Source organism: Colius striatus, chromosome 20 (genome assembly GCF_028858725.1).
Source record: "Colius striatus isolate bColStr4 chromosome 20, bColStr4.1.hap1, whole genome shotgun sequence".
Taxonomy (NCBI): domain Eukaryota; kingdom Metazoa; phylum Chordata; class Aves; order Coliiformes; family Coliidae; genus Colius; species Colius striatus.
In genome coordinates this window covers 5064408-5092020 of record NC_084778.1, presented here as the reverse complement: position 1 = coordinate 5092020, position 27613 = coordinate 5064408, and the positions used below count along the sequence as shown (strand labels likewise).

Genomic DNA, 27613 nt, shown 5'->3' with positions numbered 1-27613 from the left:
CGGCGGGTGAGGCGCCGCCCCCGCTGCGGCCGCAGGGCTGGCTCGCAGGGGGAGGGGCCGCCGCGCTCCCCGCGAAGATGGCCGGGGCCGGGCATCAGCCACCGAGCTCCTGAGTTCCTTTACCCGCCCCCCCCCCCCGGGCAGTGTGGCAGAGAGAGGGGCTGGGGAGAAGCTCCCCGGCCGGTGATAGCCGCAGCCATGGACGAGCAGAGCGTGGAGGTGAGCGGTTGGGCGGCGGTTGCGCCCGTAGTCGCTGCGGGAGGCGGGAAGGGCGGTGCGGGAGAAGCGCTGCCGCCCCGGGAGCACATCCCCGGAGGAAGCCGGCGGGGGCGGCTGCGCCTTCTGCTCGGCGGGGGACGGCAAGCGGTGGGGCCAGGCCTCGGGAGCGTGGCGCAGGGCATCCTGAGCTGTTTACGGGGCAGGGGAAGGCTGGCGGGTGGCGCCGGGGCCGCAGAGCCCTCGGCAGGTCCCTCTCCCTTGTGTGGGGGGGAAAGAGGCCAAGCGGCACCGAGCCGCGGGCGGCCCGAGGGACGGCAAGCAGATTGCGGCTCTGCGGCGGGCAGGGATGCGCCCGGCAGGGAGCTCGGGCCAAGTGTGCGCCGATGAGGCGGGTGGCAGGGAAGCGGCGTGGAAAGAGGTGGCGTTTCTGGGTGACACGCAGTGATCTTTACACGGTCAGGGTCAGAAAAGAAGCCGGGGAAACAGCGGAGGTTGTGTGGAAGTGGATGGAGACCTGGAGCTGGCAGAACCCATCTTGGCATGCGTCAACGCTCAGTGATGTGTCTGTAACCTGGGCAGCTGGCACGCATCGCTGTGCTCGGCATCAATGGCAGCCAAACAGGAGGAGAGTTTCAAAGCCCTGGTGTGATAGCTTCCTGTAAAGGCACGGATTGCATTTTAATGATTTGCAGCCCTTAAAGGAGAGACTAACATACGGGAGTTACAGTGCTATCTGTAAACTGAAGATATGCCTCGTTTTTTTGTCTGATTTATTATTTCATCTTTATTATTTAGTGCAAAAAATAGCCCATCTGAAGGAGCTTTCAACGTTCCATAATTAAAGCCAGAAAGGCTCTAACTCCTGTACAGTGTGGGATATAGACCTTCTTTATCAGTGAAAAAATTATAAATATGGAAAGCAAACGTTGCTTGGCATCTTAAAATACTTCTCTCATTTTGGGAGTGGAAGGAGATGATGTGGTTGTGTTCTAGGACAAAACACTCCTCTCTTCAACGGGAGTAAAAAAATAATGTTAAAATACATTTTCGTTGCCCAAGCTTGGTTAAACAAATGTGAGGGAGAGTGTGGGAATCTTGGAGCTAGTGCTAATGGGAGACCTTGAAAGAATGTACATCTTACAAAAGTACCAAAAAATATCCCCCATCTGATCCAACCCATCTCATCAGCATTCTGAGTGATACATATATGCACACACTTACTTGCTTTGAACTGCTTCCGTAGAGTGAAATTTATAGGTTCAGAATTTGCAGGTACAGCACAGTTTCTTCTGGCAACTGCTCAATCCTATGTGAACACAAGCAACAATAATATTTTGGCTACAGAAAGACCCACTTGGACAAAGATAAGCCAAACAAAGAAACTATTCGTTGAAGAGGAAGAACAGTGTTATAAAATGGGTGCTAAGAGCTGGTGTAGTAGAGAGGAAAGCAGGGAGGAGAGATGTGGGTTTTTAATTGAGTATTTCTCTGAGGTGTCCTTGTCTGTAGGTGTTTGGGATGGGACTGTGTTGATGAAACCTTGCCCTCTGCCTGGAAAATAAATGCAACCTGGATAGGTTTGAAGTGTGGCTTAACAATAGTGAAAATCTCCCCCCTGCAGAGCATTGCTGAAGTGTTCCGATGTTTCATTTGTATGGAGAAGCTGCGTGATGCACGGCTGTGTCCTCACTGCTCCAAGCTGTGCTGCTTCAGTTGTATCCGGGTGAGTTTGCTTGTTATAGTTTTTTCTTGCAAATGGATGAACTGCTGATCTTACAAACATGTTCTTGCTTCTTTCTTGCCCTTTCCCTGTGGTTCTCAGTTTTCCTTTTTCTTGCTCTGTGCTCTTTAGTTTCCCTTGTCATATTTTATGACACCCTGAGGAAAAAACAGACAGGTGGTGCATTGCATTCAGTAGTACTAATTATAGGGACTGTCTGGAATCATTGCTTTTAAGAAACAGACATGTGATGATCCATTTTTTAGTATCTTTTTTGAGTCAGTGATGCCCTTACAAAAGTTGGGATGGAATCAGATGCTGACTTTGCATCGTCAGCGTGGAGCACTGGAAGGTCATAGCATCACCTCATCTTGGAGATGTTTTAAAACGCTTACCAAACTAGTATGATAGGATCGGGCACAGGCTAAACCTTCCTCAGGGGAGTCTGGTATAGCAGGCTGAATCAGCAGCTGAGTCTCAGTGCATTTATGAAGGTCGTGGTTACTCACGTGTACCACCTCAGTTCCAAGTCCAGGTGCTGGTCTGTGTTAGTGTAGTGGGAGAGGGTTCAGCTGAGGTTTTCAGACCTTGAGTAGTATTTCCCAAAACTGGAACAATCATCATTCACTTTGAAAGCTCTGACAAGAACTGTAGGTGAAGGATTTGTGTTACATTTTAAGAATGTTAGATGACATCTTGTTGCTGGGTGATGAGAGATTATTCATGAGAATCTTTAAATGTAGTATAGTGAGCTGACAAATACAAGCCCTTCAACTGCTGAGCTTTTACACTTGTAAGATGTAGTGGGCTGGTGAGGTTCTTTCCTCAGCTGCTTGTCTTTGGAGCTTTCTGTAAATGGAAGATTCAAGGGGTCCTTGTGGATTTGATAATGGAACTGCAATTATCAAACGTGTATAAATAGCTTGAGAGGAGCAAATAAGTTACCTTGAAGACTAATAATTGAGACTGAAAAATACGCTTGTCTCATTTGCTTTCTCTTGTTGAAACGTGCTCTTTGGTCCATGACTGTGGGAGTCTGCAACAAGTGTGTGGTTCCTGATGGAATATTTGGTATCTTCAAATTCTCTGTATAATTTTAACTGAAGTGTCTTTGACATCTGAAGAAAAATTATTGCCCTGTTACTAAGATAGAGATAACAGCTTCTTCTGTGACCAGGTGCTTGAACAGTTAAGTTACAATTCTATAAGAAGAGGGAAGTAAAAAAAGGTAATTATTATGTTTTTTTTGCAGTTCTCTTCTAAAAGTCTCTTTAAAAATGGTTTTCCTTTTCATTTCCTAGCGTTGGCTGACTGAACAGAGAGCTCAGTGCCCCCACTGTAGGTAAGGTATTTTTCAGATCAGAAATAATCAGAAATTGAGTGTACTGTCCTGTTAGGAGTGATTTTTTCAGTGTAGGTTGCACTGTAAGCTTCAGTTTTGAGACTTACCTGCTGCTACTATAAAAATTTAGCCTTTTAAATACTGATTATAAAATCTGTTCTAGTTTTGTGACAAGATAAGCAAGATCTTTGTTCTTCTCCTATTACACTGTTGTTTTCGGTGCATGTAGTTGGTAGAATAAGAGTAACTACATGTATTCACCTTAGACCTTTTCATATTCTTGTAAGAGTCAGAAACTTCAGTTTTCAGACTGAAAACTATATTTTTTTATACCTATAATTTGTGATAGCTTATGGGTTGCAGATTTGTCTGAGAGGTAGTTACAGTATGGTGTTTGGGTTGTTTTTTTTAATGCAGTATCCCACCCGATCCTTCCAAGCCCTGGCATCCTCAGCACTTCCACTTCTCAAGTACCTAGCAATTCTAGCTCTTGATAACAACTAAACAACCATTTGTGCAGAACCTTTATAATATTGGGCCTTTAAAGTATTTGATCAATAGCACTGAAATACTTTCCAGGAGGTAAATATATCTACATTTTGCAAAGGAGATGATTGAAACACAGCAGTGGGGGTAGTTGAATAATGGGAGAAATTGAAGGAGTGCTGAGAAACAAAATGATTTGTCCAGTGTTATCCAGGAGCTTACCAAGGAGTCTGGAAATAATTCTCAAGCTCCCTATGTAGCTGTGCTGTATGTCATTGTGGGGTGTGTTGTTGTGGTTCCTGTCTCCCTGAAGCCCTAAAATGAGCAAATCAACTTCATTTCTTTTTTGTTTATTTCTCTGAATGAACTGTTACAACTTCAACTTTTTTTTTCCTGGGCCTTTTCTGATAGTGTAGAATTGATGAACTGAATTCACTTCCGTGGTTGAGAGCTCCTGGAGTGAAGTTCATGCTCTAACTGTAGCAATGCTTCTTGCAGAGCCCCGCTGCAGCTCCGAGAGCTCGTCAACTGTCGCTGGGCAGAAGAGGTCACGCAGCAGCTCGATACACTTCAACTGTGCAATCTCACAAAGCATGAAGAAAATGAAAAAGACAAGTAAATGGAGCATTCTTCACACAAAGCCTTTTGCAGTTTACCTTATATGGGCAGGCTTTTAATTTTAGTTTGTCATTTGAACAGATAACTTACTCGCTCAAAAGCTGATTTGTGCTCACTGACTGAAGTTGAAAAGCTGATTTGTGCTGACTGACTGAAGCTGGAGTTCATTTCTGTTGTACTTAATGGAACAAGAAAAGCTCTGCGGTGTTTTTTGCCTAGAAAACTACTACTATTTCTAGTTTGACTCAATATAGTTAAAATGAGAGATATGGGAAACATTAAGGGTAGTAATACTTCCCGAGGCTCTTAGCCCTTTGTAGCAGCCATACATCTGAAATAAGTCTTCTCTCACTGACCTGCTCATTTGGCAGTCCCACGAAGACTGTGGGTGCTGATTTGTTACCTCAGCACACAAAAGCAGGGAAGCTGTTCTGAGATGATGTCTTATGGTGCCTTGTGAAAATGTAATTGATTGAGATCAAAGGAAATATATAAACTCCTACAGAAAGCACTGCTATTGCTATCTGTCATGTTACTGCTGTTCATTCTCCTTCCTTGTCTTTAGACTCCCTGTATTTTCTGATGTATTCTCCCTAGGAGCAATTGTCAGTGCTTTCTCAGCAGACTTTTTTCCTGATTTTTATCCCATTACCAGTGCTATTATGTGTTCTAAGATACTTTTTTGAGCTTTGGAGGGGAGAAGTGTGAGAAGCATGGAAAAATGTGGACAGAGACTAATTATGTGTCCTGTGCCTGCCTCCTCCCCCAGTTCCTGAATCCTAATGCAAGGCAAAAGGAGAGGCATGTATTTAGATCTGGCTTGGTCAGTACTCAGTGTGTTGAGTGATGCTGTGCCTGAACAGTTAAGAAATTAGATCAGTTAGTCTGAAAAGCTTATAAACCATTGCTCTGTGGTTACATTAGGTAGTGTATGATTAGGCTAACTTCTAGGATTCTGAGCTTGATTCGTTGGTGACATCCTTTATCTGCTGGGTAGAACTCCAGTTTTAGTAATGTACTTTATCTCTGTGAAATGCTTCCTGAGAGAATACTAAGAGCAACATTTATTTTACAAAAGTCTTTTTCTGGATCTAAGTATTCTTCTTGCAAAATTATGCTGATGTTTTGTGCTTTACTCCTGTACCGGGCAGCAAACCGAGTGCAAATGCTAAATGCAGTTTGCAGAAAGTTCATGTCTGTCTTCTGTGGGTGATATGTGTATTTGTTTTGTTTAAGGTGTGAAAATCATCATGAAAAGCTTAGTGTTTTCTGTTGGACCTGTAAGAAGTGCATCTGCCACCAGTGTGCACTTTGGGGAGGAATGGTAAGAGACTTACATGCACATGGTGTGCTACAAGAAGAAACTGCAAGTGTTACGTTTGGCAGCAGTTTGAAGAAATAGAAATGCTATGAGACTATAGTTATGGCTGTTAAATTACCATGCAGATACTGTAGTTGAGTATGTATTTGTAACTATTTGGTTGTGAAAGGCAGTACCTCCTGTTTAGATGGTTTTAAGTTCTGTCTAGAACTTTAGATGGTGGTGAGAATTTTGTGGGCAAAGGAAGAAGTCTTCCTTAGAAAATATAGATAACGTTATTTCAATGTCCTGGCCTGTAATCTTGAGCATCTCTGAAGCTGTATTAGTAACACAATTTGCCACACCATTTATTATCCTTTCAATTGCATATTTCAAGGAGAGACTGCTGTCATTGTTTGGGATACAAGTGGTTAAGAGTGTGCTGCCAATTGGGAAGGATGTTTTAATAATAATGATGATAAAATATCTCTTCCCTCGTTATTTGATTTGTTGGAGAATTGCACAGTGAATGAAGCAGGTTATTTTTGGAGGACTGTTGAGATTCCAGATAATTCTTGACAGGAAGCTTTGATGGTATGAAAGCCAAATTCATGACTTCTTAAGAAGGGAAGTGAAAGACAGCCTTCCTACACACAATCTGCTTTGGAGCTTTTCCAGAATGAGTGATACATTAGGAAGCTTTCTTCCCCCTCTTTCAGTAATTTAATAGGAGTGGAATAAATTTAAATTGAGATGCTCTGTTATTCTTCACCTCCTCCCACCCCCTTTTTCTTTCTTAACAGCATGGAGGACATACCTTTAAGCCACTGGCTGAGATCTATGAGCAACACGTCACAAAAGTAAATGAAGAAGTGGCAAAGCTTAGAAGAAGACTCATGGAATTGATCAGTTTGGTGCAAGAAGTGGTAAGAAATTGATCCAAGATACTGTTGGGTTTTCCTGTAGTACTGCATTGTCAAAAGCTGTCTCCAAAGTGGGAAATGAAAGTGATATGCCATTTCAGATGCTTAGGATGTTTTCAGTACCTGATCAGAAGCTGTTACTCGTGTGAAGGTAATCAGTTTATCCCAGAGAGAGATGGTTTTGCTTTTTAGTTATACTCTTTTTATACAAAGTGGTAAGATCAGCATCCTTTTAGTACTGTTTTTGTAATTGCCAGACAAAAAGGTGTAAGTTAGCTAACAGGGGATTCTTCTGTACTATTTAAAAGCTGGAATTGCACAGTCCTCTGAAAGATGTGTTTTTGTCACCATGTATAAAAGGGCAGTCTGCCATGCTAAACAAGTAGGAAATTGCTTTATTTTAAAAGAGCTTATTTTCCTTTCTGTAGAAGAATAGATGATAAAAATATTTGAGCCTACAGGATGGGCTGTAAAGCAGCTTCACCAGAGATCTGAAGTGTGTGTACCTCTTCTTGGCTTTTTTTCCTTCCCTGGAAGGGTAAAGGTGTTCCATACACAAATACTGACATGTTCAGCTTGGGTAGTTTCAGTGGGAATTCCAACACAAGACTATTTCATGTATTCTAGGAGGGATTATTTTTGTATTCTCCTGAACACTATTACATTTATCATGTAGTCTGTGCAAATAAGGGGTTGTAAAAAAAACCAACCAAGTTTCTGTATGTTTTTTGTCTGTGGTATTAGGTCTTTGTGCTGTGATTCAGATAGTTGTTTGCCACATGCAGTGGTAAGTTAGTTCTGCTTCAGCCCCAGTGTGACTCTTCTAGCACCAAGTGGGCTACTTGTAAGTAGCTGTAGAATTTTGAGAGGATGGTGGCCTTCACCTTGCAGGATGAAGGGTGCAATTGTTATGAAGTTCCTCTTGTCTCTGAAGAGGGAACTTTTCTGTGCTGCTCAAGTGAGGGAAGAGAAACTGGCAACTGTATTAATATTAATAAGAGTCTCCCATGTGACAAACCTCTGTGGGATGAGAAAATGTTGCCCAGCTTTACTGTTAACCTTTGGTCTCCCACCAGAGGGCATGCTCGTGTGCTCAATAAAAGCAAAAACTGGCACCAGGAGCAGTCTGTACTACAGCTCCTCTAAAAAGCACGTTCCGGTGTCCTTATTGTAAATATGCAAGCTTCAGTGAGGCCAGGAGGTTGGGTTCTTTGCCTTATAGGAAAATGGGGCTGGAGAGGACTCGAGGGAGGCTTAAGCATTTCTTGAGATGTTAGTGGCATCAGTGTGTAAATGAGTGAAGCATGCAGAAGGATGAAGGCTTTGTTGTCGTGCCTGTCTTTTCTTGACCCCCGTTTCAGGAGAGGAATGTGGAGGCCGTGCGCAGTGCCAAGGACGAACGGGTTCGGGAAATCAGGAATGCAGTGGAGATGATGATTGCCAGGTTGGACACTCAGCTGAAGAACAAGCTTATCACATTAATGGGTAGGTATTTGCTGGATCTGTTATGAGTAGGAGCAATACAGTAACAATGTAAATCCACTGAGAAACATCGTTGCCCTGGGAGTGTGACTCCTTACAGACGTTATGGTGTTAAGCAAGGTAACTGCTGATAGAAAACTTCTACCTACAGCAAAGGTTTTAGTTAATGATGTGTTTACTGTGTTACAGTTTCAAGTTGTTTGATTTTACCTGGTTATGTTCTCTTAGAAACTCTTGAATAATAACAACTCAGGGAACATTTTCATTGGAAGATGCTTAGTCCTTTTCCCCTGAAGGGTTGTTGCACCATCGTTTGTGTTAGCCAAGAGTCTGTCTTTGTCATTTGACATCTTTGTAATCCTTTTAATTTAATTTAAGAAAATTATAAGTCTACATGAGATGAGCTGAGGGCAAATGCAGTAAAGTCAAACATGGGGGGTTTTTTTGTCAAAACAACAAACCTGCCATTTCTAGGACACAGAATGTTTCATCACTGTCTTAACCTCAGGGGGGTTCTTCACTACAGTTCTAATTAAAAACCTAGGCTTGCTTTCAAAATGCTTTCTCAATCAAAGGATTTCCAAATATACCAAGGTTAACTTAGAAGGTTCTGGGACAGCTTCTAGGTGAAAAAAAAAACCCAACAAACCTCAGTTTCTTAAAATCCAGCCAGTATGTCTTTTTTATGTAAACACGTTTTTTCCTTAAACAGGTCAAAAGACATCACTTACTCAAGAAACAGAACTTCTGGAGTCCCTCCTTCAAGAAGTGGAACATCAGGTGACTATGAAGAGAGCTGAAATGTTGTGTAACATAGATCCCTCCTAGCTGGCCTTTCTTATTACTTTAAACTAGTAACTGATGGATATTTTTTGAGGGTATCTTCATTTAAATGGCTGTAGGTTGCACAATTTCCCCTTAAAAACAAATATGGTTTGTAGAAGTAATAAAAAGTCTTGTATTGCTTGAAAAACTAGTACAGGCATTAATAGCAGTATCATATAAAACTACACAGTTATGTGTTTAAGGTTAGAGCATTTAGACAGTGTGGGCAGGTTCTGTTAGATCTTCTGCTGCCAGCTGCATATGAATGGTGGTGACTATAAATTCAGAATAAATAGAAATGTTCTGTTTCTGTTTGTGCTTTTTGAGGAAAACTGAACTGTTTCTAGTTCTTTTATTCCTGTCCAACCGTTTTCCCAAGAAGATGACATGGCATCAATTCTTTCATCTTGCTTCTAGTTGTACAAGTTCAGCTTCTGTAAATGAAATATTCAAGTTCTACAGAGCCAGAATTTGACATTTTTGGTTGGGAAAGGGGGCTGTGATTCTCTGAGTGATGCTTCTTGTCCTGTATTCCTCTCTTGTTCCCTGCACTGCTTTTAATTTGGTAAGAATTCTAAGCTGGCTTTATGACCTGGTCAACAATTATCAACAACTATGCAGCAAACATATTGCATCATGGAAATGAAATAGTTATCATAGTTGAAGAATTGATGACATCAGGAAGGTGAGTGCTCCTGTGTACTGTGCCTCAGCATATTTTTTTGTCTATTGAGAACTCTGTCTATAGACTATTCAGAAATGCAACTTAATGTTGCAGCCCCAACGAGGACCCTCTCCATGCTGAGCAGCAGTGCACGTGCAGCTTTGCAGATCAGCTTCTCCTTTTCAGAAGAAAACAAAAAACATTGAAACAGTAACAGATTGGTTTTAGTGAAATGTGACCCATTCTCCTTCTAAAATAGGAAAACTTGCTAACTAAAGAAATAATGAGGAGATGCAGATGTCTGACACCAGTGTGGCAAAAATGTGGTTTTAAAAAATGTAGATATTGGTCTCACTGAAGCCTGACAGAGCTGGAAATGTAAGAAAGAAAGAGAAGTATTTCCAGTGTTTAAAAGTATGGGGAAAAAAAAGCAGAGCAGATTTGTCTCCTTTAACAAAGAGGTTTAGAAAATACAGCACTAGGTATTCAAGGAATGTCTAAGGTTAGATGGGTTGGTTTTTTTCACATTTTAAAAAGACCTTTGTTATCACCCTGGTTTTGTAAGGTACCTGGAATGCAGTGCTTTGAAGTGGGGTTTTTGACCTGCTATTGAAGATAATATAGGCTTTGTTTTGTTCAAATTGGATGAACAAATGGAAGTAAAGTGCTTGGCAATACAGCAGGAATGTCAGAGGAGCTTGTATTGCTGTGTTGTGCTGTATTTGAGCAAATTACCCTGATGTCTAATTAAGCACTCTTTCTAGATTGATTGAACACAGTAATAGGTGTGACATAAGCTGTCTGATTTAATACTGAATTAGTTTAACCTAAGTACTGGTTATTGTAACTCTCATTGTAGAATTTCACAGCATCTTAAATATGCAGCAATGGTTTAAATATTCCCAAGTGGGTTGCACAGGCTCTGGAGTGAGACAGTTAAGAGCAGCTGTTTTAATTTCCTAACAGAAGTTTTAGAACATATGACCATTGGCTATTGTAGGCAACTTCTTAGTCATGAGAGCTGATAGTTTTAAGGGAAATAAACCCCAAACAAATGGGGAAAAAACCCCAAACCAAGTCTTCAAGCTTCATTTTACATTGCTCTGTAGGTTACTTTACGAAGCTGTGTCAGACATGTCAAGTTTAAAAACAAAAATGGTCAAAGCCTGTGGTTTCTACTAAAGACATAAGGATTTTTCTTGCTTCTTGCCTGTTCCCATGCAGTTACGGTCCTGCAGTAAGAGTGAGCTGATATCCAAGAGCTCAGAGATCCTGATGATGTTCCAGCAGGTTCATCGAAAGCCTATGGCCTCATTTGTCACTACTCCTGTGCCCCCTGACTTCACAAGGTAAGCACTGCATTTCTTCTTTTGTGGTAGTTTGCATTTGAAAGCTATCTTGTAAAGATTTGGTTTGCTTCTTAAAAAATGCTTAAGGTAACTTAGAGTGCCTCTTTCCCATTTTACTGTACCACTGTGTGGGAGGAGGATGTTTCAGTGAGTCTGGGAGGTAGGTGTGTTCTTCCGTGTGTCAGCCTCTTCTAAAAGTAGGACAGGAGAGCAGTGCTGCATTTCAACATGTGGGTTTGAAAGAGTGGATGGTAGGTGGCTGGGTTGCTGGAGAGCTTGTGTGATCCCTGCTGCTAGTGAAGGAGAGTCATACTTCTCAGCTAGATCTGTGAGGGTCACATGATTCAGTCCATTTCTGTTTTAAACTTCCTATCTCCAACTGAATTTGGGTGCAGGCTTATACACTGAAAATGATAAACTGCTTAACTTCCTTCTCCTAGTAACCTGTGCTATAAGTAGGCTTTTCTGTTCCAGCAGGACTTATTTTATGCCTGTAGTCCCTGCTGGGGACTCGGGACAGTGGGTTCCCACTGCATGTTTTCCCTTTTACACTCAGTTTACTCATTTGTCCTTTTTCTCTTGTTATTGGGTCATGCAGTATATAATTGCAAGGCTCTCATGAGATGCCTCTGCAGGTCACCTTAATTCAGAACATATCATTGAAATCACTTCATAACACATTTCCTCATAAAGAGAGTGCAGCTAGCATTGGGTTCTAAGGAAGTCTGTGAGAGTTTAAGGGATCTGACTGAAAAGTGTCTCCAAGATATTAAAAGTGGAAGCAGTCTTAAAAGAATTCCTCAAATAACTTTGTATTCTCTGTCAAAAATTGGTTTGGCTTGCTTTTAAATGCAATCTTACAACTGTTTTCCTGATGTGCTTTCTGAAAAGAATAATTTAATGTCTGTCTGAAGAGAGTTTAAATCCTAATGTTCATTTTTCAGTGACAGTAAGGTATCTCCTGCTCTGAAGCACAAACCACTCAAGCTTTTTGCTTTCAGCCATACAACAATTTCATCCTTTCTAGAACTGTCAAGGAATCTAACATTAAAAATTCACCTTACTGAGAGATTATCAGCTATCACAGTTCAAAGGGCAAAGGCTCTTCAGTACTTTTGGTTGCTCTTGGCTTCATCCATGGAGAGGTACTGAGGAGGAGGCTTATAAATGGAATTGTCAGAAGTGTTTGAAATAGCTCTGTGTAGTCCTAGTGCATTTCAGGGGCTGGTGACCTAAATCATCCAAAATGCTTCTGAAGATTCCAGAAGCTGGGTTTTTTAATGTCACATTATTCACCTCTAATGTGTTTTCCTCCTCCCCAGTGAATTGGTTCCAGCCTATGACTCAACTACATTTGTCTTGGAAAACTTCAGGTAAGAATGTGTCTCAAATTACTGTGAATATCAGGAATCTTTGTGGTTTTTCTGTACATAATAATCTTCAAAACACAGAACAGTTTCTACAGAAAACTGTTGCATATGAACCAAGCTATAGGAATGCAGTCAAAAATACCCTGTTTACCATGTGTACAAGTAACCCAATCTAAACTGTTAGCTGAAAGGATTTTACATCATAAAGGCAATAAAGGGATAATTTTGCAAGGAATACATGTGTATATTTGGACATTTTGCATGGGCATCATACACTGCTCCATGCTTTGTGCAGCAAGAGGGATGGTTCTAGAGTGTAAGAGTGCAAATGTATGTGCAGCTTACTTCTTCATGGAGGGTTTTGCTTTGTCCCAATAGCAAATGTTTTTTCTGCTTTCTCACTAGTACGTTGCGTCAGCGAGCAGATCCTGTTTACAGTCCACCTCTTCAAGTGTCAGGACTTTGCTGGAGATTAAAAGTTTATCCAGTGAGTTATATTTACAACTAGAGTTGTTATCCCATCCAAGACACTTGACCAGCATTCTCTTGCATGCTTCTCTTGTAAGGAAAGAGTTAGTCTCTTCTCATGTTGCATCTTAAAAGCTGAATGAAAAGAAAGTAATAAGGTTGTAGAGTTGACCACCAGGCACTGGAGTAGTCCCTCCTTGCCTCCAGATATAAAGCACTAATGTTCTTGCTTTAATCTGGTTAATTTACAAGCAATTAAAAATGTGCCACAGGAAGTTTAAGAGATATTTTTACCCTTTTTGTCTGAGTGGTTTTTGCAGATACCTCTTGCAGTCTGAGGCATATATCTGTGAGTAATACTCATTTGGGAAGTTGAGAAGAGGACAAGATATTCATTGAAGTAGAATCTGTTTTACTGTGCATCCAGTTCTCAGATGCTGACATTAAAATATGTGTCTTGCACTCCTGTCCTTGCACTGGGCTGAGTATTCACATGGCTGAAGCAATATCTTTGTCAGTGTTGGACTGTTGTCTCAGAAGGTCTGGTCTTACAGTCCACTCGTCTGGTCAGAGTTTCCCTACAGCTGTGTTTAGAGAAACCCACGTTTAATAGATCGTGGAGTACAAGTTCTGTTTGTTACTGAGTCACATGGCATCTTCAGAGAACTAGATTTATCTGTTAAGCTCCTGTATGCACAGAACTGCATTCTTGCAGGGCAGAGGTGGGCCCCTGTTTGAGGTTTCAGGGTATTTTATGTTCAGGATGCACTACATAAGGTGTGTTGTCAGAAGGCATGAAAATGTATTTTTTAAGTGGTAAGTTGAAATGTTTCTCCAGCCTAGAGGATTCAAGTTCAGCCATTCTTCAGCCTTGGTTAGGGTGAGTGTGGTGGAGGTTTTCCATATTTGTTCTTCATTTCTGGTGATTCTAATATGGCTCCTCAGTTAGCTGACCTGACTTTTTCATGTTGCATGTTTTTTGTAAGGAAGCTGCTCTTCTTTCAGAAATGAAGTAGCTTTGAAATGCAGCTGTATGTAAAATATCTCAGCACTAAGGTTTAACCTGAGCTGGTTTCATATTGAGAATTTAAGAAGAATTTGGCAGTAATAAGCTGCCAAGGAGATTTTATGAGCTTTCTTACTGCTTTTCCTGTATATTAAATGAAAGGGTTTTTGATGTGTTGACAAGTGTTTGCCTACTCAGTCTTCCATTTAATTGAACCCTATAAATACTAAAAGTAATTAAAGCTCTGGTTTGAGATTTTTATCTGAGATACCACTGTTGCACTGCACCCGTGCTTCCAGATGCAAACTCCCTGTTCATTCAGGCTACAGTCCTAGGTCACAGAAGACTAAAAAATCAAAGCTGTTGCCATACAAATTAGACTCCTGCTGCAAATTCTGTATTGATTGAGGCTGTTTTTTAAACTACCAAGGGTATATCAAGGTGTTTTGTTGTACTGGTTTTGCATTCTTTTCTAATCAATGTCTTTCTCAATTCTATTTATTTCAAGGATGGAAATGGAGTAGTACGAGGCTACTACCTGTCTGTGTTCTTGGAGCTGTCTGCTGGATTGCCAGAGACATCCAAGTAAGCAAACCTGGAGTAAGAGCAGCTGTTTGGCTTTTTCTTTTAATGATACCGGCAAAGCATCTGGAGAGGTTTGCAAAGAATGACCTCAAGTTCTGTAGTCCTGCTAGGGACTGTTGCAGAGCCCTTGTGAAAGGAATAGTGAGACTTTTGTTCTCCATTGAGCTTTGAATTGTGCCAAAATAGGATATTTTCAAGTTGTTTCTCAGCGGCTTTCTTGAGATAAGAGCAAGCTGTCAAAACAACCGCTAAGAGTATTTATCTCCTAGTGTTCAGTCTTGGAGTTGGTTTACCACTCTACTCCCTGTTACTACTTTTGTCCTCCTCGTACTGCTCATACAAGCATTCAGTGAAGTTTTAAGACTGCATCACCTTTGCAGTCCTGTTAAACTTGACATCTTTATTTTGGCATTAATACCTGGGATCCTCCCCTGTGTAGGTATGAATACCGTGTAGAAATGGTTCACCAGTCCACCAACGATCCCACCAAAAACATCATTCGGGAGTTTGCCTCTGATTTTGAAGTGGGAGAATGCTGGGGCTACAACAGATTCTTTCGGTTGGACTTGCTAGCCAATGAAGGCTACTTAAACAGGCAGAATGACACTGTGATCCTAAGGTAAAGAAGGCAACTTAGTGGGGTTGTTCCTGCTGTCATGTAGGAGTGTCACACCTACTGCTGGAATAGGAAATAATTGAGTAGTTGAATTGAAAATAATTGTGACATGTTTTGTTATAAATGGGTTTCACTGTCATAAGCTTTAAAGAAGAAAATGTGCTGAAGGGAGTTGTGGAAACTTTTATGTATATCCCTTTTTCTAAGCAGCAGCCATGCTTGGCATGGGTAAACCTGGGGTAGAGATGTGTAGCTGACTGAAGTAAAGGGAAAGAGTGTTTTCTCCCTCTCTTTAGGAACAGTTGTAGTGAGCATAGGAGAACTTTGGGAAGAAAGGTATCCACCTACTTCAAATATTCCCTGTCCAGTCTCACTCCTGTGAGATGTTGATTCTGTTGGTTTGTGAAGATGACTCCCCCTCATAGAAATGCTTCTCCTCCAAAATACTTGCTGTTGCCATGCAGTGCATGCAGGACACTGAGCACAGAAGTAGGTGTTGTCTGTTGAGTTTACTTTATCACCATATTTCAGGTCATATGATGTTCTTATGTGGGGCTTTTCAGATTCATGGGGAGAGGGAAACAAAAAACAAAACAACTAAAAAACCCTCACAAAACCCCTTTTCAAATGCCTCTCTGAAGGTTCCAAGTGCGCTCACCAACCTTCTTCCAGAAGTGCCGAGATCAGCACTGGTACATTGCTCAGCTGGAGGCAGCTCAGACGAGTTACATCCAGCAAATAAATAACCTTAAAGAAGTAAGTGAGATGTGTAAGAATGTACATTCACCTTTCCCTGACCAGGAATTGCCTGGTTTGGGTTACACTGTTCACATTTGACTCTGTTGGTTTGGGTTGCTGTGGGTTGCTTGATAGTGGTGGTGTTTTAATAATATACATATGCAAGTCAGCAAACTTGCTGCTGCTGCTGCTCCATTGTTGTCTTGTAGCTATCATTTTGTGTCTCCCTCTCATATTCAAGAGGCTTGCGATTGAGCTGTCCCGGACTCAGAAATCCCGAGGCATTTCCCCTCCAGACACTCATCTTAGTCCCCAGAATGATGATGGGCCAGAAACAAGATCCAAGAAATCAGGCCAAAGCACTGAAGTGCTGCTTGAGAACGTTGCTGCCCCAGGATTGGTGCGAGAGAGCAAGGAAGAGGAGGAGGAGAAGATCCAGCATGAAGACTTTAATGTAGGAATGGTTTCTTTCCTGCCTCTTTGTTTATGTGTAGCTTTTTATGATAGGATAGCAGTAGAAACATAGCTAAACTTCTTAATTAGATTTATTATCCTTTATGTATTTATCTGTGTGGAAATAGGAGATAACATATTTGGGAGCTAGCTGTGAGAGGTGATACTACAGAGATGTTCCAGAACAGAGTTAATAGATGCCACCACAAAAAAGTTTACAAGTTGCAGCTGAAAAATCTCACTTCTCTGTTTGTTACAAGCCCTTATTGTGCTTTGAGACCCTGCTAACTCCTGTGTGATTGTGGGACACTCAAGGGAGAGAGAGTTTCTGTTCATAGCTTTTGATGAATGCATTAAAGCGCAACTGAAGTGTTTCTTTATAAGAGACTTGTCCTGTTTTTCCTGTAGCACGAGCTCTCTGATGGTGACTTGGATATAGATCTTGCTGGAGATGATGAGGTGAACCATCTTGATGGCAGCAGCTCTTCAGCTAGTTCCACAGCAACTAGTAACACTGAAGAAAATGATATTGATGAAGAAACTATGTAAGTAACTTGAAATGCCTTTCAGGTCATTACCAAGGGTAATCATCCCAATGGAAACTGATTCACTTGCTGCATTGGGGGAGATTCCAGTGCAATGTGAGGGGTGTTTCCTGTACTGGAAACAATGTGAATTGCTTAAGCCAATGCTAAATGTTGAGTTTTTGGTCAGATAGTTACAGTCTTTCTGATCATTTATTTTAGTGTTTTATTCTGGCCTTGACAAGTGATAGTCTGGGGAGGTTCCTTCCCAAAACTCTAAGAAATCTCCTTCTACACTGTAATGAATGGCAGGTTTGGTATTAGGAGGTGTTGTAGCAGGAGGAGAATGATGATAAGGACAGTTACTTCAGGTAGAGAACTGTAAGGTTCTTTGCTGAGATGGTGTCAAATCCTAGAATCCTCATTAAAACATGAGAATGTGTTGTAACACATACAAAAATAGAAGCTTGTAGGATCAGATTCTACAGTCTCGATGTCTGTGGCACTTTTGGACTCTTGGTTAGCAAGGCAGTCATTTAAGTAACAAACTTTGATTTGTTCAGTTTGTGTAGCTAGGAATGCAGAAAATGCTATCTACAGTGCTGCTTGTTTTCAAGGTATGTGCCCTAACATTTGACAAGAGCTGAAGAGAGCTAATAATAGTCTTCTTTTTTCCACCCCAACCATCTCCTAAGGTCTGGAGAAAATGACGTGGAATACAGCAGTAATATGGAGTTGGAAGAAGGAGATCTCATGGAGGATGCAGGAGCAGCTGCCACTCCTGGAGCATCAGGTATGAAAAACAGCCTTCAGAATTCCCATATAGGCAAAATGCTGTGGATTCCTTCCCCTCTTCTTCTTGGAAGCAAGGCCAAGCTGTGTGTTTTGCAGGCATTGCTATTTTAGGAAATGCTGCATCATGTGGTTTGTGCCGATTATTGCAGCCTAGCAGAAACATTTCATTGGTTCCATAAAAGAAGGTGGGGAGAGGGGAATCTTCTGATTGTGCTTGTTTAAAAGTGATACTGAAGTTTGAAGGGAGGCTGTTCAGCCTCTCTGAAACCCCTTCTGTTCCAACCCACAGTAAACTGATGAGCAGTTTGTGTTGGTGCCTGCGTGGCCTCTGAAGGTGTGACACATTCACTTGGGCTTCAGCACACTGCAAAACCTGAAGGACGTGGAGGGAATGAAGTGAAGAATCCTTACAAGTCAGGCAGAAACACATTTTCAGTGTAACCATGAAAAGGCACTCTCCCAGCCTAGGGATGATGATGGCCCAAACTAGCCATAGGTTAGGAAGATTCTGAAACAAATACATGTATCTGGAGTAGAAGTTTGGGGTTTTCTTTCATGGCAAAGATCCTAGAAGTGGCACTCTCTGGAAATGGTATTTATGCTGCTGTGGAAGTCTGTTAATGCTTAAAAGACAGAATTCCTTAACTGTTCTGGTTTTAGCTGCTGTTTCAAAATCACTTTAAAACTTCTTGTGAGCTGGGAAGTTGAGGGACATGTGTGTTCTCTTCTAAAGGGAGAGCCTTTTGGGCAGGAGCACAAAGCAGCATTTATTTAGGAGCTTTTAGAAAGTAATTTTTAACAGCATTTATAAAAGCTGACACAAGTTCTTCACTCAAACTTCTCACATTTACCTGCTTGTGCTGTTTTCGAGTCTGAATGTTAGTGCTGGCACCTGTCTGTGGTGTGGGGGAGTTCTGCTAAACTGCTCCATTTTAATCTCACAAATCTAACTGTTCTCTCTGAAAAGTCTCTTCATGGATTGCTTGCCTTGGCTACTGTGCAGTGGGAACATTGTAACACAGAGCAGAACTTGTCTGAAGATCCCCCTGCCTGAATCTAATGCCAGGGAACACCTGGAAAGTTTATGTGCATGTCTTCAGAAAAGTTTCTCTTTGTATTGATTTGTTTACCAATCTATTTACTAAGAGATATGAAGTGAAATACTCTCCCTACCTCTCAGTGCTTTTTAGCCTAAACTTGCAGTTAGAAGCATAACTGCTTTCAGAATCCATAATCCATGAAATAATGCTGATGTCTGAAGTTTCCTGTAATGTTTTCATTCTTAATCTGCTTGTAGATCTTGGCCTTTTTATTTTTACAGGGAATAACGCATCACCCCTGTTGTACACCACACCCTTTCTCTGTACCTCTCCCTTAGGTACTAGCCACAGCTACACCAGTGCCAGTGGAAGACCTTCAAGGAGGGGAGGAAGTGCCCTAGGCTCAACAGCCAGTAGCAGTTTACTAGATATAGATCCTTTAATTTTAATCCACTTGTTGGATCTAAAAGACAGAAATGGTATGGAAAATCTTTGGGGCCTTCAGCCACGTCCACCTGCCTCTCTTCTGCAGAACAGAGGTAACTGTACATCTCAGAATTCCAACCTGGAAACGTCTCTGAGCATGTAGTCCCAGAGTTAGAAGCAGATTTGAGGAGGGAAGAGGATAACAGGCTGTCCTTCTCCTTGATAGCCTGTCCTCATCTGTGCTCATCAATATGCTGCAGCTTACTGCCTGCTCTAACACGTTCGTTGTCTTAGTGGTTGACCTCAGTTGGGGAACACAAGGTGACTCAACTCAAACCAGAAGTGTGTATCAAGAAGAGTCTTATGTTTTCTGGGGGGTTGAGACAGGGCTGGCTGGCTGCTTTGTGTAACAACATCGTAGAGATAAACTTCATGTGATTTCTTTGACTACAGCCGTGGGAGATGAATGAAAGGCCCTTTTCTAGAAGGGGTTAGCTCTGAGAGACAAAACAGCCCCCAACAGGGATCTGCTGAGGAAGCAGTTACACCTCTCACTTCACAGAGTTCCTTCCCTTAGTGGCTGAGGGTACCAGGAGCACAGTAGATACTAACAAGGAAATAAATCCTGGAACTTACTTTTGATTGCAAAGGGCATTTAAAACAGAACTAGAAAAATATGTGTAGTAATAAAGCTGGAAAAGCACATGGAAACACTTATGGAAGAAAAATGGATTCAAATGTCAGGAGCCAGGAACGGTGATGGTATTTAAATAAGTGAAGACTTGGAAAAGAATGTGTGGTTCAGTTGGGACCCTTCTACCAAACCCAGCAGTGAACTACCTGTGCAGCAGAAGCAAGATCTCTGGCAGGTTGGGCAGCCCTGCCTGGTACTGAAGGCTTCTCTTGTTTTGTTAATGAAGAATTAAATCAAACCCCAATTTTAACATTTGTGATGATTAACACTGATCTGGAGCTGGCTCAGAAGAGAAATAATGGACAAGTGGTAGCAATACATGCTTGCTTTTGCTGCAACAGTGCTGCTGCTGTTATTGAATCTAAAAGGTAGCTCAGATTGTTTATTCCTTCATGATGAGCTTGTCACATAAACAGTCAGATGACTTTTCAGCTGAATGTAATCCATATTCAAACAAATGGAAGTCACTTCCACGAGAATGAAAAGAGGAGGCAGCACGTGAGCTGTCAGTCTCAGCTCTGTTTTCCCTGGGAAAAGGCCCAGGCACAAGGACCTTGAGAGGGTGTTGCACTTTGCTGTACTGCTCCAGCAAGATTAAGCTCTCCTGTTGTGTTGAGTGGCTTCCTGGCCATCTTTAGCTACTGGCTACACAGCTGAAATTAGGTTTTGCTGAGGTTCTCTCAAGGTTTGAGTGTTCCCAGTCAGTCAACTAAGAGGAAGCTGCTGTTCCTTTTGGAGTTTGCCAGACTTCACCTCCTAAGGCAAAGATTTCTAAGAGCCACTTGGCTTTATGGTTTTGAGCAGCTGAATTTGCAGTGAAACACTTACAGAATTTATAACACTCCAAATAGACATCAAAGTTGATCTAATTCTGGCTGAGCAGCGTGAAGGCTTACTGGGGTATTAGCTCCTTGACCTGATCTGCTGGTGTTATGTACTTAAGGGAATTCCTCCTCTGGTTTCAGGTTTCTCTGAGTTGTGTTTGTTATCATGGTGTGTTGGGGGTTTGGGAATCTTACACACTCAACAGATTTTATAGAAACATGTAACAAATTTGACATCAACTGGCAACCAGGCTTGTGAACTCAAGCTTGTCTGGCAGAATAGAGTGGTAGCTCAATTGTCAACAGGATTTATGCAGTAATACCAGGAGCCTTGCTTCTTCCAGTGAGCAGGTTTGGAGGGCGGGCAGGGAACGGCAATCTGCTGTCCTGGGAGCTTTGCAGCACTTGCCACCTAAATTTTTACAGTGCCATGTCACTACAGAAGAATATCTCTGCACTTGTTTTTATAGCAGGGCAAGAGGTGGGATTCTTAGTGCTGTTTAAAAATAGATGTCTGGTTTTATTGGAGAACAGTTTTATTTACTTGATCTTTTAACTTCTCCTTTGGTTTAGCATCATCCTATTCTCTGAAAGACCGAGATCAGCGGAGACACCAGGCGATGTGGCGCGTGCCGCCTGACCTGAAGATGCTGAAAAGACTTAAAACTCAGATGGCTGAAGTTCGAAGCAAGATGTCTGACGTGAAGAACCAGCTGTCAGAAGTGCGAGGCAGCAACGCTGGGCCGTGTGATGGGCAGCCCGGGTTCTTCTCCGTGGAGCAAGGGGCTTTAGCTGCCTGTGGCACAGAGAGCTGCAGCAAGCTGCAGGAGATTGGGATGGAGCTGCTGACCAAGTCTTCAGTTACCAGCTGTTATATAAGGAATTGTGAGTGCGTGGAAGAGGGGGGATTGAAATGTCACCTTTGCAGATGGGGGTTGTATAGGTGGTTTGTGCATCCAGGCATCTGGAAATAGACCTTCTGTAGTTATTTGTTCTCAAGTTCAGCTGTGAAAATCCAGAAATGTAAATCCTGCACTGCCTTTGAGTGAGCAAATGTTACTGAAACTGGCTTCAACCCTTCTTGGTGTGAGAGCACCAAACCTTCTGCTCCACAACCAGCTCCACAGCTAATGCAGGGAGAATGTCTGAGGTTTAGCCTGCCATTCACTCCATCTTTCAAGGTCTTTTGTTATACTGGACTTGGAATTTAAGAGCTGAAGGATGGGTTTTGGCTGTCCTTACCCTTCATGCTTTCATGGTGGCTGGAGGAATCTGGATGGTAGCTGCCTGAAGGATGTCTTAGTGTAAGGCAAGTGGTCATTATTTGTGGAGTCATGGCCACATCCGGAATTAACTAAGCTTCCCTCTAGCCCACATCTTTGACAGGAAAGGTGTGGAAGGCATTTTGTGCAAGATCGAGAGTTAAGGAGCAATGAGACTAATGTGAAGCTTAACACTTAAAACAAGCATAAAGACAGAGTACTGCAGCAGTTTGACTGAAAACTTGTCATGTCTATAAATCCTTTTGCAGCTGCAAGTAAGAAAAGTAACTCCCCCAAAGCTCTGCGCTGCGGGGCCGCGGGCAGCCTGTCCCTGCGGAGGGCCATGGACTGCGGGGACGGCAGCCTCCGCCTGAAGGGCGACGCTCCGGCCACGGAAGGTAAACGGAGGCATCGTTACTTGTGTGATGGGAGGCATCTCAGTGACTGTGGTGCCAAAGGTTTTGGAGGAGGGTTTCACTTGGCAACTGAAGTTTCCTGAAACTCGTCTGGATCCTTTCTCATACCTAGTTTAATGTTCTGGTACCTGTGACAGTGACATGCAGTTGGCTTCCCAGAACTTCAATATGTTACTTCTGGTCTCTATGAAGATATTTCAGGAGATAATTTTAGAGCAAAAAGCACTGACCCAGGCTTAAAGGGAATCCAAGAAAACTCAGGATACCTGTGATGAAATGAATGTATAATATTGCTGCTCCTGGGTTTTACAACACCCTCAGTGCTGATGAAATGAAACAGCTAACACAGGGGTTGGCATTTTGCCCCCTCAAGTGTTGAGAGGAGTGGAGTATCACAACAGTTTTCTTGTAGTGCTAACTAGATGCAGAAGGCTTGGATGAGAAACTGGAAAATCCCATTGAGTCCTTACATGGTGTTATTGTACCTTTCCTGCCCAGTTTCACCTTTGTCCTACAACCTGCTGCCCACACTCTTCTTAATACCCCAGGATGCCTGTGGCCTTCTTGGCCACAAGGGCACAACGCAGTTCATGTTCAGTTTGGTATCAACCAGTCCCTCTCCACAGAGCCTGCAGCGGTCAGTAGTAAGATGTTTGAACTGAGGTGGGGAAGGATTCACCTGCACTGAGCTGAGGCTCCTGTCAGGAATAGCAACTGAAGCAGCAGCTCTGTGTGTGCAGAGCGTGGGTGTCTGCTGTGGTGTATGGCGGGTAGAGCAGCGATGGGGAAGGTGGGCTTGGCCCTAAGCCTGCTGGGGACCAAACTGGATGCTGCTCCTATTCAAGTAAGGCTGGATGTGCTCTGTGTTTCTGCCCCTGTTTCCTCAGGGGCCCCGAAGCTGAGCAGTCGGCACCACGCTGCCAGGCCGCAGGCGAGCGGCGGCGCTTCCGAGGCGCTTCCCAAGCCGGAGGAAAGGCTCTGTGAAGGTTCAGATCCCGATGTGGGAGTTTCTGGCATAAATGGCTTAGCTGCTGTAGAGAAGACCAGAAAAGCTGGTGCTCTGGGGTAAGGGTTTTGTTCTTTTTTCCCCTCTTGTTATCTCCTCCCCAACCTTCCCTTGATTTAGAAAGGATAAATGCCAATCTGCTAAAACCAGGTGCTTGTACCATGGAAGAGAAATTACTTTGAAGTTCCAGTGATTGCTGCTGTTCCCTCTGGATATCAATTTGGGGTTTTATAACTAGGCTACAAGTATCTTGTTTTTATTTTTCCTTTATTTTGATCAGCTGGGGATGGAGTCTGAAGCATTGATTTGAAAGCCAAGCTCAGTCTGTTTTCCCCCCTATTCCTTGCAAAATATCCTCCAACTGAAAATGACCATTTTGATTTCCTCATTAATGACAGGGTTGGTTTTTTTCCACTGTGACTCTACTTTTCAGCCCTTTCATAAGAACTCCCTACTGGCCAAGTAAGCCAAGTGCAATGGAGCACTCAGTTCTGGTTTGGAATCCCCATGTTTGGAAAATAATCATCATAAACTTTCCCAGCTTTATGCTTTTAAGATTTTAAATATTTCTCAATCAAAGCTGGTGCTGAAGAGGATAGGCAAAGGGGTTCATCAACGAGTGAAACTAGATGTGGCACTGGCAGCATTTGTTTCCACAGCTGGATTAAAGCTGAATTTCTAATGTGGGGTTTTGTATTTCTCCTAAAATCTTTCTTAAGATTGAACTCGAAAGGATGTTGTACGGAAGGAGCACAGCCAGGGGGTCTGGAAGGCAGCTCTGAAGCTGGTGAAGTGCAGGGTGTGCTTTCTGAAGGTGCTTCTGCAGGGCCAGAAGAAGGTAAATTGGAGGTTGTGGAGGGTGAATGCAGTGGGACAGCACTCTGGCCTAAGGTCATCCACTTCTGTGAGGGAAATAGCTTGAAGGGGAAGGAAAAAATGACAAAAACTCCAACTAACCCCTAAAGCTGTTTGCAGGGCTGTTGAACTTTCTCTACTGTTTGGCAGCTGCAGTATGAACGTGAATGAGAACAGCTGTGTGTCGCTGCTCCCCACTGCACCGGGGAGATGCAGCGACATGGGGCAGCAGGATGAGAAGCCTGGGCAGGAACATCACACCAGCTCTGACCCTGAGCTCTGAGTTGCTTTTTGTGCCTTTGGAGGTGTCTCCAGCCTTTGCTGTTCAGTTGCATGGCCCTAATAAGAATTTCTTACCTAATTAAAAGAGTAATCAGTGACCTTGGCTTATAAAGTCTTCTGCCCTCAGGGACAAACGCCACTGGTGTCTACCTGCCTGTGTGCACCAGAACATCTCACTGGTGTGGGGTGTTGCGGTACGTAAGCCCGTTTCCTTAGAGACTTGGAGGAAACTTTTCCCCCTCCCTTCCTGCATTCTGCCTGGGGTGGAAAAAACATATTATTGCTTTTTTTTTTTTTGTGAAAGTCCACGTAGAAGAGTTTTTCTTATCTTGCTAAAACTCTCCTGCCTTCCACCCCTGCACTAATTTGAATTTCAATGACTGAATTGTAGCGCAAAGCCTATATTAAGGTGCCAGCATCCATCTCTATCTGCAGTGTGCAATCTTGTGTAGGAGTTGGCATTTACAGAAGGTCTCTCAGTGACAAAACTGAATTTCTGCTCTTAGTCACTGCAGCGTGATCGTGATGTGCTCCTGCAGCTCTCCTATTATAGCAGAGAGCCTAATAGGAAAAGGTTTTAAAAACTGAAATCCTTCATTGTTAAAAACCCCAGGAAGCAAATAGTACTTTTTTTTTCCTTTCAGAGGAAAAACTACTGTAGATTGGGCACCTCACTTAACTACTTGCTTTTTCTTAGTCAGACTGTCAGCTCTAAAGAAGTAAAAGAACAGAGCAAACCCATTCTGTCACTTGCAGAACTGTGTGAAAGGGAGAGTTTAGACCACTGTCAATGTGTGCTTGAGGTCTGGCAAAACAAAAGAACTCACCTTCAGCAGCAGTAGCTCTGGTCCTTTTTGGTAGGAGAAGCCAGGGGGCTTTGTGTGCTGGAGTAGAGTAGTGCTGCTTGAAGGGCCTGGTAGGTACAGCTGCTCCTTGGGCCATACTGTGCTTAACTGTTCAACAAAGCAACCTCTATTTTCTGCCCTAAGTGTGGAGGCAGAGGGAGCAGGGGGCAGCCTGGGGAAGGAGCTGTGGAAGGACAGTGTGTGTGTGCTTAGCTGCTGGCAGGCTGGAACTGCTGCTGGAGCTGAGCTGCAGGGCCACACCAGGCCCTGTCAGGTTCCTTAATGCTTCAGTAGATACGTTTAGCTCTGAGCCTGCTGCTCTCCCTTGTTCTCCTGATGGCTCCTGTTATTTAGTACCAGTAACTCTGAAATGTGAAGAAGTCCAACACTTCAGCTACATTGACCTTACTGCCATTGTTTTTGCCTTGTGGGGTTTTTGGGTTGTTTTTTGCAGCCGGGGTATGTCAGAAGCATGTCCTTCATCTCCTCCCAGGAATGAGCAGCGACAGTGACATTGAGTGTGACACAGAAAACGAAGAGCAGGAGGATGGCACCTCTGCCTCAGAGGGCTTTAACCGTGTCTTCTCTGTCCAGTCCTCGAGTGAAGGTAGAACTGATGTGTGAGCCCCACTCCCTGCACTCTGCCTCAGGGCTGCTGGGACATGGAACACCACGAAAGCGGAGAGGGCTGATGGTGCTGTAGAGTGTTAAAGCTCAGGCAAGCGCCAGTAAGATCTGGAACTCCTCTCTTGGGATCCCGATTAAAACAGGAGAGAGGATCTCTTCTAGGCTGGAGAACTCTGCTTAGGCAAGTCTCCTGGGGCAGGGTTGGAATCCTCACAGCTCTAGTTCTGAACTGGAACTTGGCCTGTGCCAGGGCTGCACTGGAAGTCGGGTGCTTGTGGGGGGTAACTGCTGCCTCACACAGGGGTTTGCATTAGAATTGTCAGGAATCGGCTTTGAGCACTTCAGTGTCATTTCAAAAACATATTTCTTTGAAAAGCTTTAACCTTTGTATCCCATTAAAAGCTATAAGGTGCCAGCTGAGGCCAGCTGAGGTCGGCTTTTGGCCTGGATGAGCATCCCACATGGCAGCTGCTGTGTGGCGTCACAGCTCAGCTCAGGAAGTGGAGTTGGCTGCTTTGCCACGAGTCTGCAGCGGGCACCAAACCTCACAGCTCCTCAGGAAAATCAAAACACCTCTCTCTGTGCTGGACTTAGAAGAACCTTAAGTTTAAATCCCTGTGGCAGTCTTAACACGTCACACACATGGTTTACCAGTGTGTTAGCGATGGAGTACAACGCAGCAGGCTGTGTAGGAGGTGGCAGGTCAACTTGCTGTGTTCCCATTGCTCATCTGGTAACAGTTCCTGGGGTTTTGTTCTGTTTTCAGCCTCGGAGCGGTGCTCAGTGTTCCCAGAGGGTGATCAAGTTGGTTCTGACAATCTCGGCTTTGTGACTGGCGAGGACAGCAGCAGGTAATTGGAACTGCTGGCCTGGGGAGACTGGGAGGCAGCAGCAGCCCTGGGGCTGCATTGGCTCTGTGCTGCTCCTCCAGCTCCAGAGAGATAACGTTCCTGTTGCTGGGAGGGTGGATGCTTGTGCTGTCTGACCTTCTTCAGACTCCAGCAGGAGACTGATGGCAGAGGTGAGCCCCTGCTCTGCTTCCACCACCATGGGGAGGCTCTCCCGAGGTCCCAGGGTGCTGGGGAGGATGGGCAGGGGTTTGCATCCTCAGGTGCTTGTTGATGCAAAACTCTGATGGATGTACTTGCTGTAAAATTTTGACTCATGTTTGCTTGAAGCCTTAAACCTTGTGTGTGGGTTCTCAGTGAACGCTGGCTTTCTCTGGAGCAGGTAGAGTGGGACCCTGCAGCTCATCTCCCCGGGAAGAGGGCAGTGGTTGGCTAGTGCTGGAGCTGCACGTGCTCCCCAGCACCTGCCCCCCTTGGGGGTTTCTACACTCATCTTAAACCTGTTCCTGGGGCAGAAGGACCTTTGAAGGCCTCTCACTGAAGGCTGCATTCTGCTGGCTCTGCCAGCTTCAGCTGCTCTGAAAAAATGTCTGAAGGTGCTGGAGCCCCGTTTCAGGCTGCGTGTCCTGTTGTGTCATTGGCGTAACTGCAACTCTGTGAATGTCCTTGTTTTAAACGGTGTGAACTGGGCATGAGGTGGCTGAATCCAGCACAGGACAAGGCTTGGGGTAAAACACCTGCCACAGGAGCTGTTTTCCTCAGCCTGGGTCGGGGACCAACTGAATACATTGCCAAACTTTGCTCCCCTGTGTTGCGTTTTGAGCTGCTCAAGTACTTGTGAAGCTGTGGTGGCCGCAGGCTCGAGCTGCCGTGCGCAGAACAGCCCCCGGCTGCGCGTGTCGCCCCGGTGCGGCGCCGGCCGTGGCTCCATGTCCCCAGCAGTGCTGTACAACGCCTGTTTCAAACTGTTTGCACTTTGTTAATAAAATGAATGTTGGAATCTGG

At 43.6% G+C, this 27613-nt stretch overlaps 1 protein-coding gene across 6 annotated transcripts; it reads left to right on the top strand.

Annotated features, from left to right (window-relative positions):
* Window positions 1-42: 42 nt before the first annotated feature.
* On the top strand, window positions 43-27613 carry TRIM37 (tripartite motif containing 37). 6 transcript variants are annotated; one of them, XM_062012037.1, is made up of 26 exons: window positions 43-219; window positions 1841-1942; window positions 3241-3281; window positions 4266-4382; window positions 5622-5709; window positions 6489-6611; window positions 7970-8093; window positions 8803-8870; window positions 10804-10928; window positions 12251-12301; window positions 12704-12785; window positions 14281-14357; window positions 14797-14976; window positions 15615-15729; window positions 15953-16165; window positions 16573-16709; window positions 17384-17481; window positions 18862-19062; window positions 21041-21352; window positions 21999-22127; window positions 23033-23210; window positions 23871-23989; window positions 25627-25740; window positions 26527-26611; window positions 26692-26781; window positions 26991-27613. In XM_062012037.1, exons 1-25 carry the CDS (start codon window positions 199-201, stop codon window positions 26771-26773), a joined length of 2982 nt encoding a protein of 993 aa, XP_061868021.1. In that variant the 5' UTR covers window positions 43-198; the 3' UTR covers window positions 26774-26781; window positions 26991-27613. The 6 variants fall into 6 exon arrangements, with proteins under 6 accessions (XP_061868021.1, XP_061868019.1, XP_061868024.1 ...); XM_062012035.1 differs by having other exon boundaries at window positions 25588-25740; XM_062012040.1 differs by lacking the exon at window positions 18862-19062 and having other exon boundaries at window positions 25588-25740.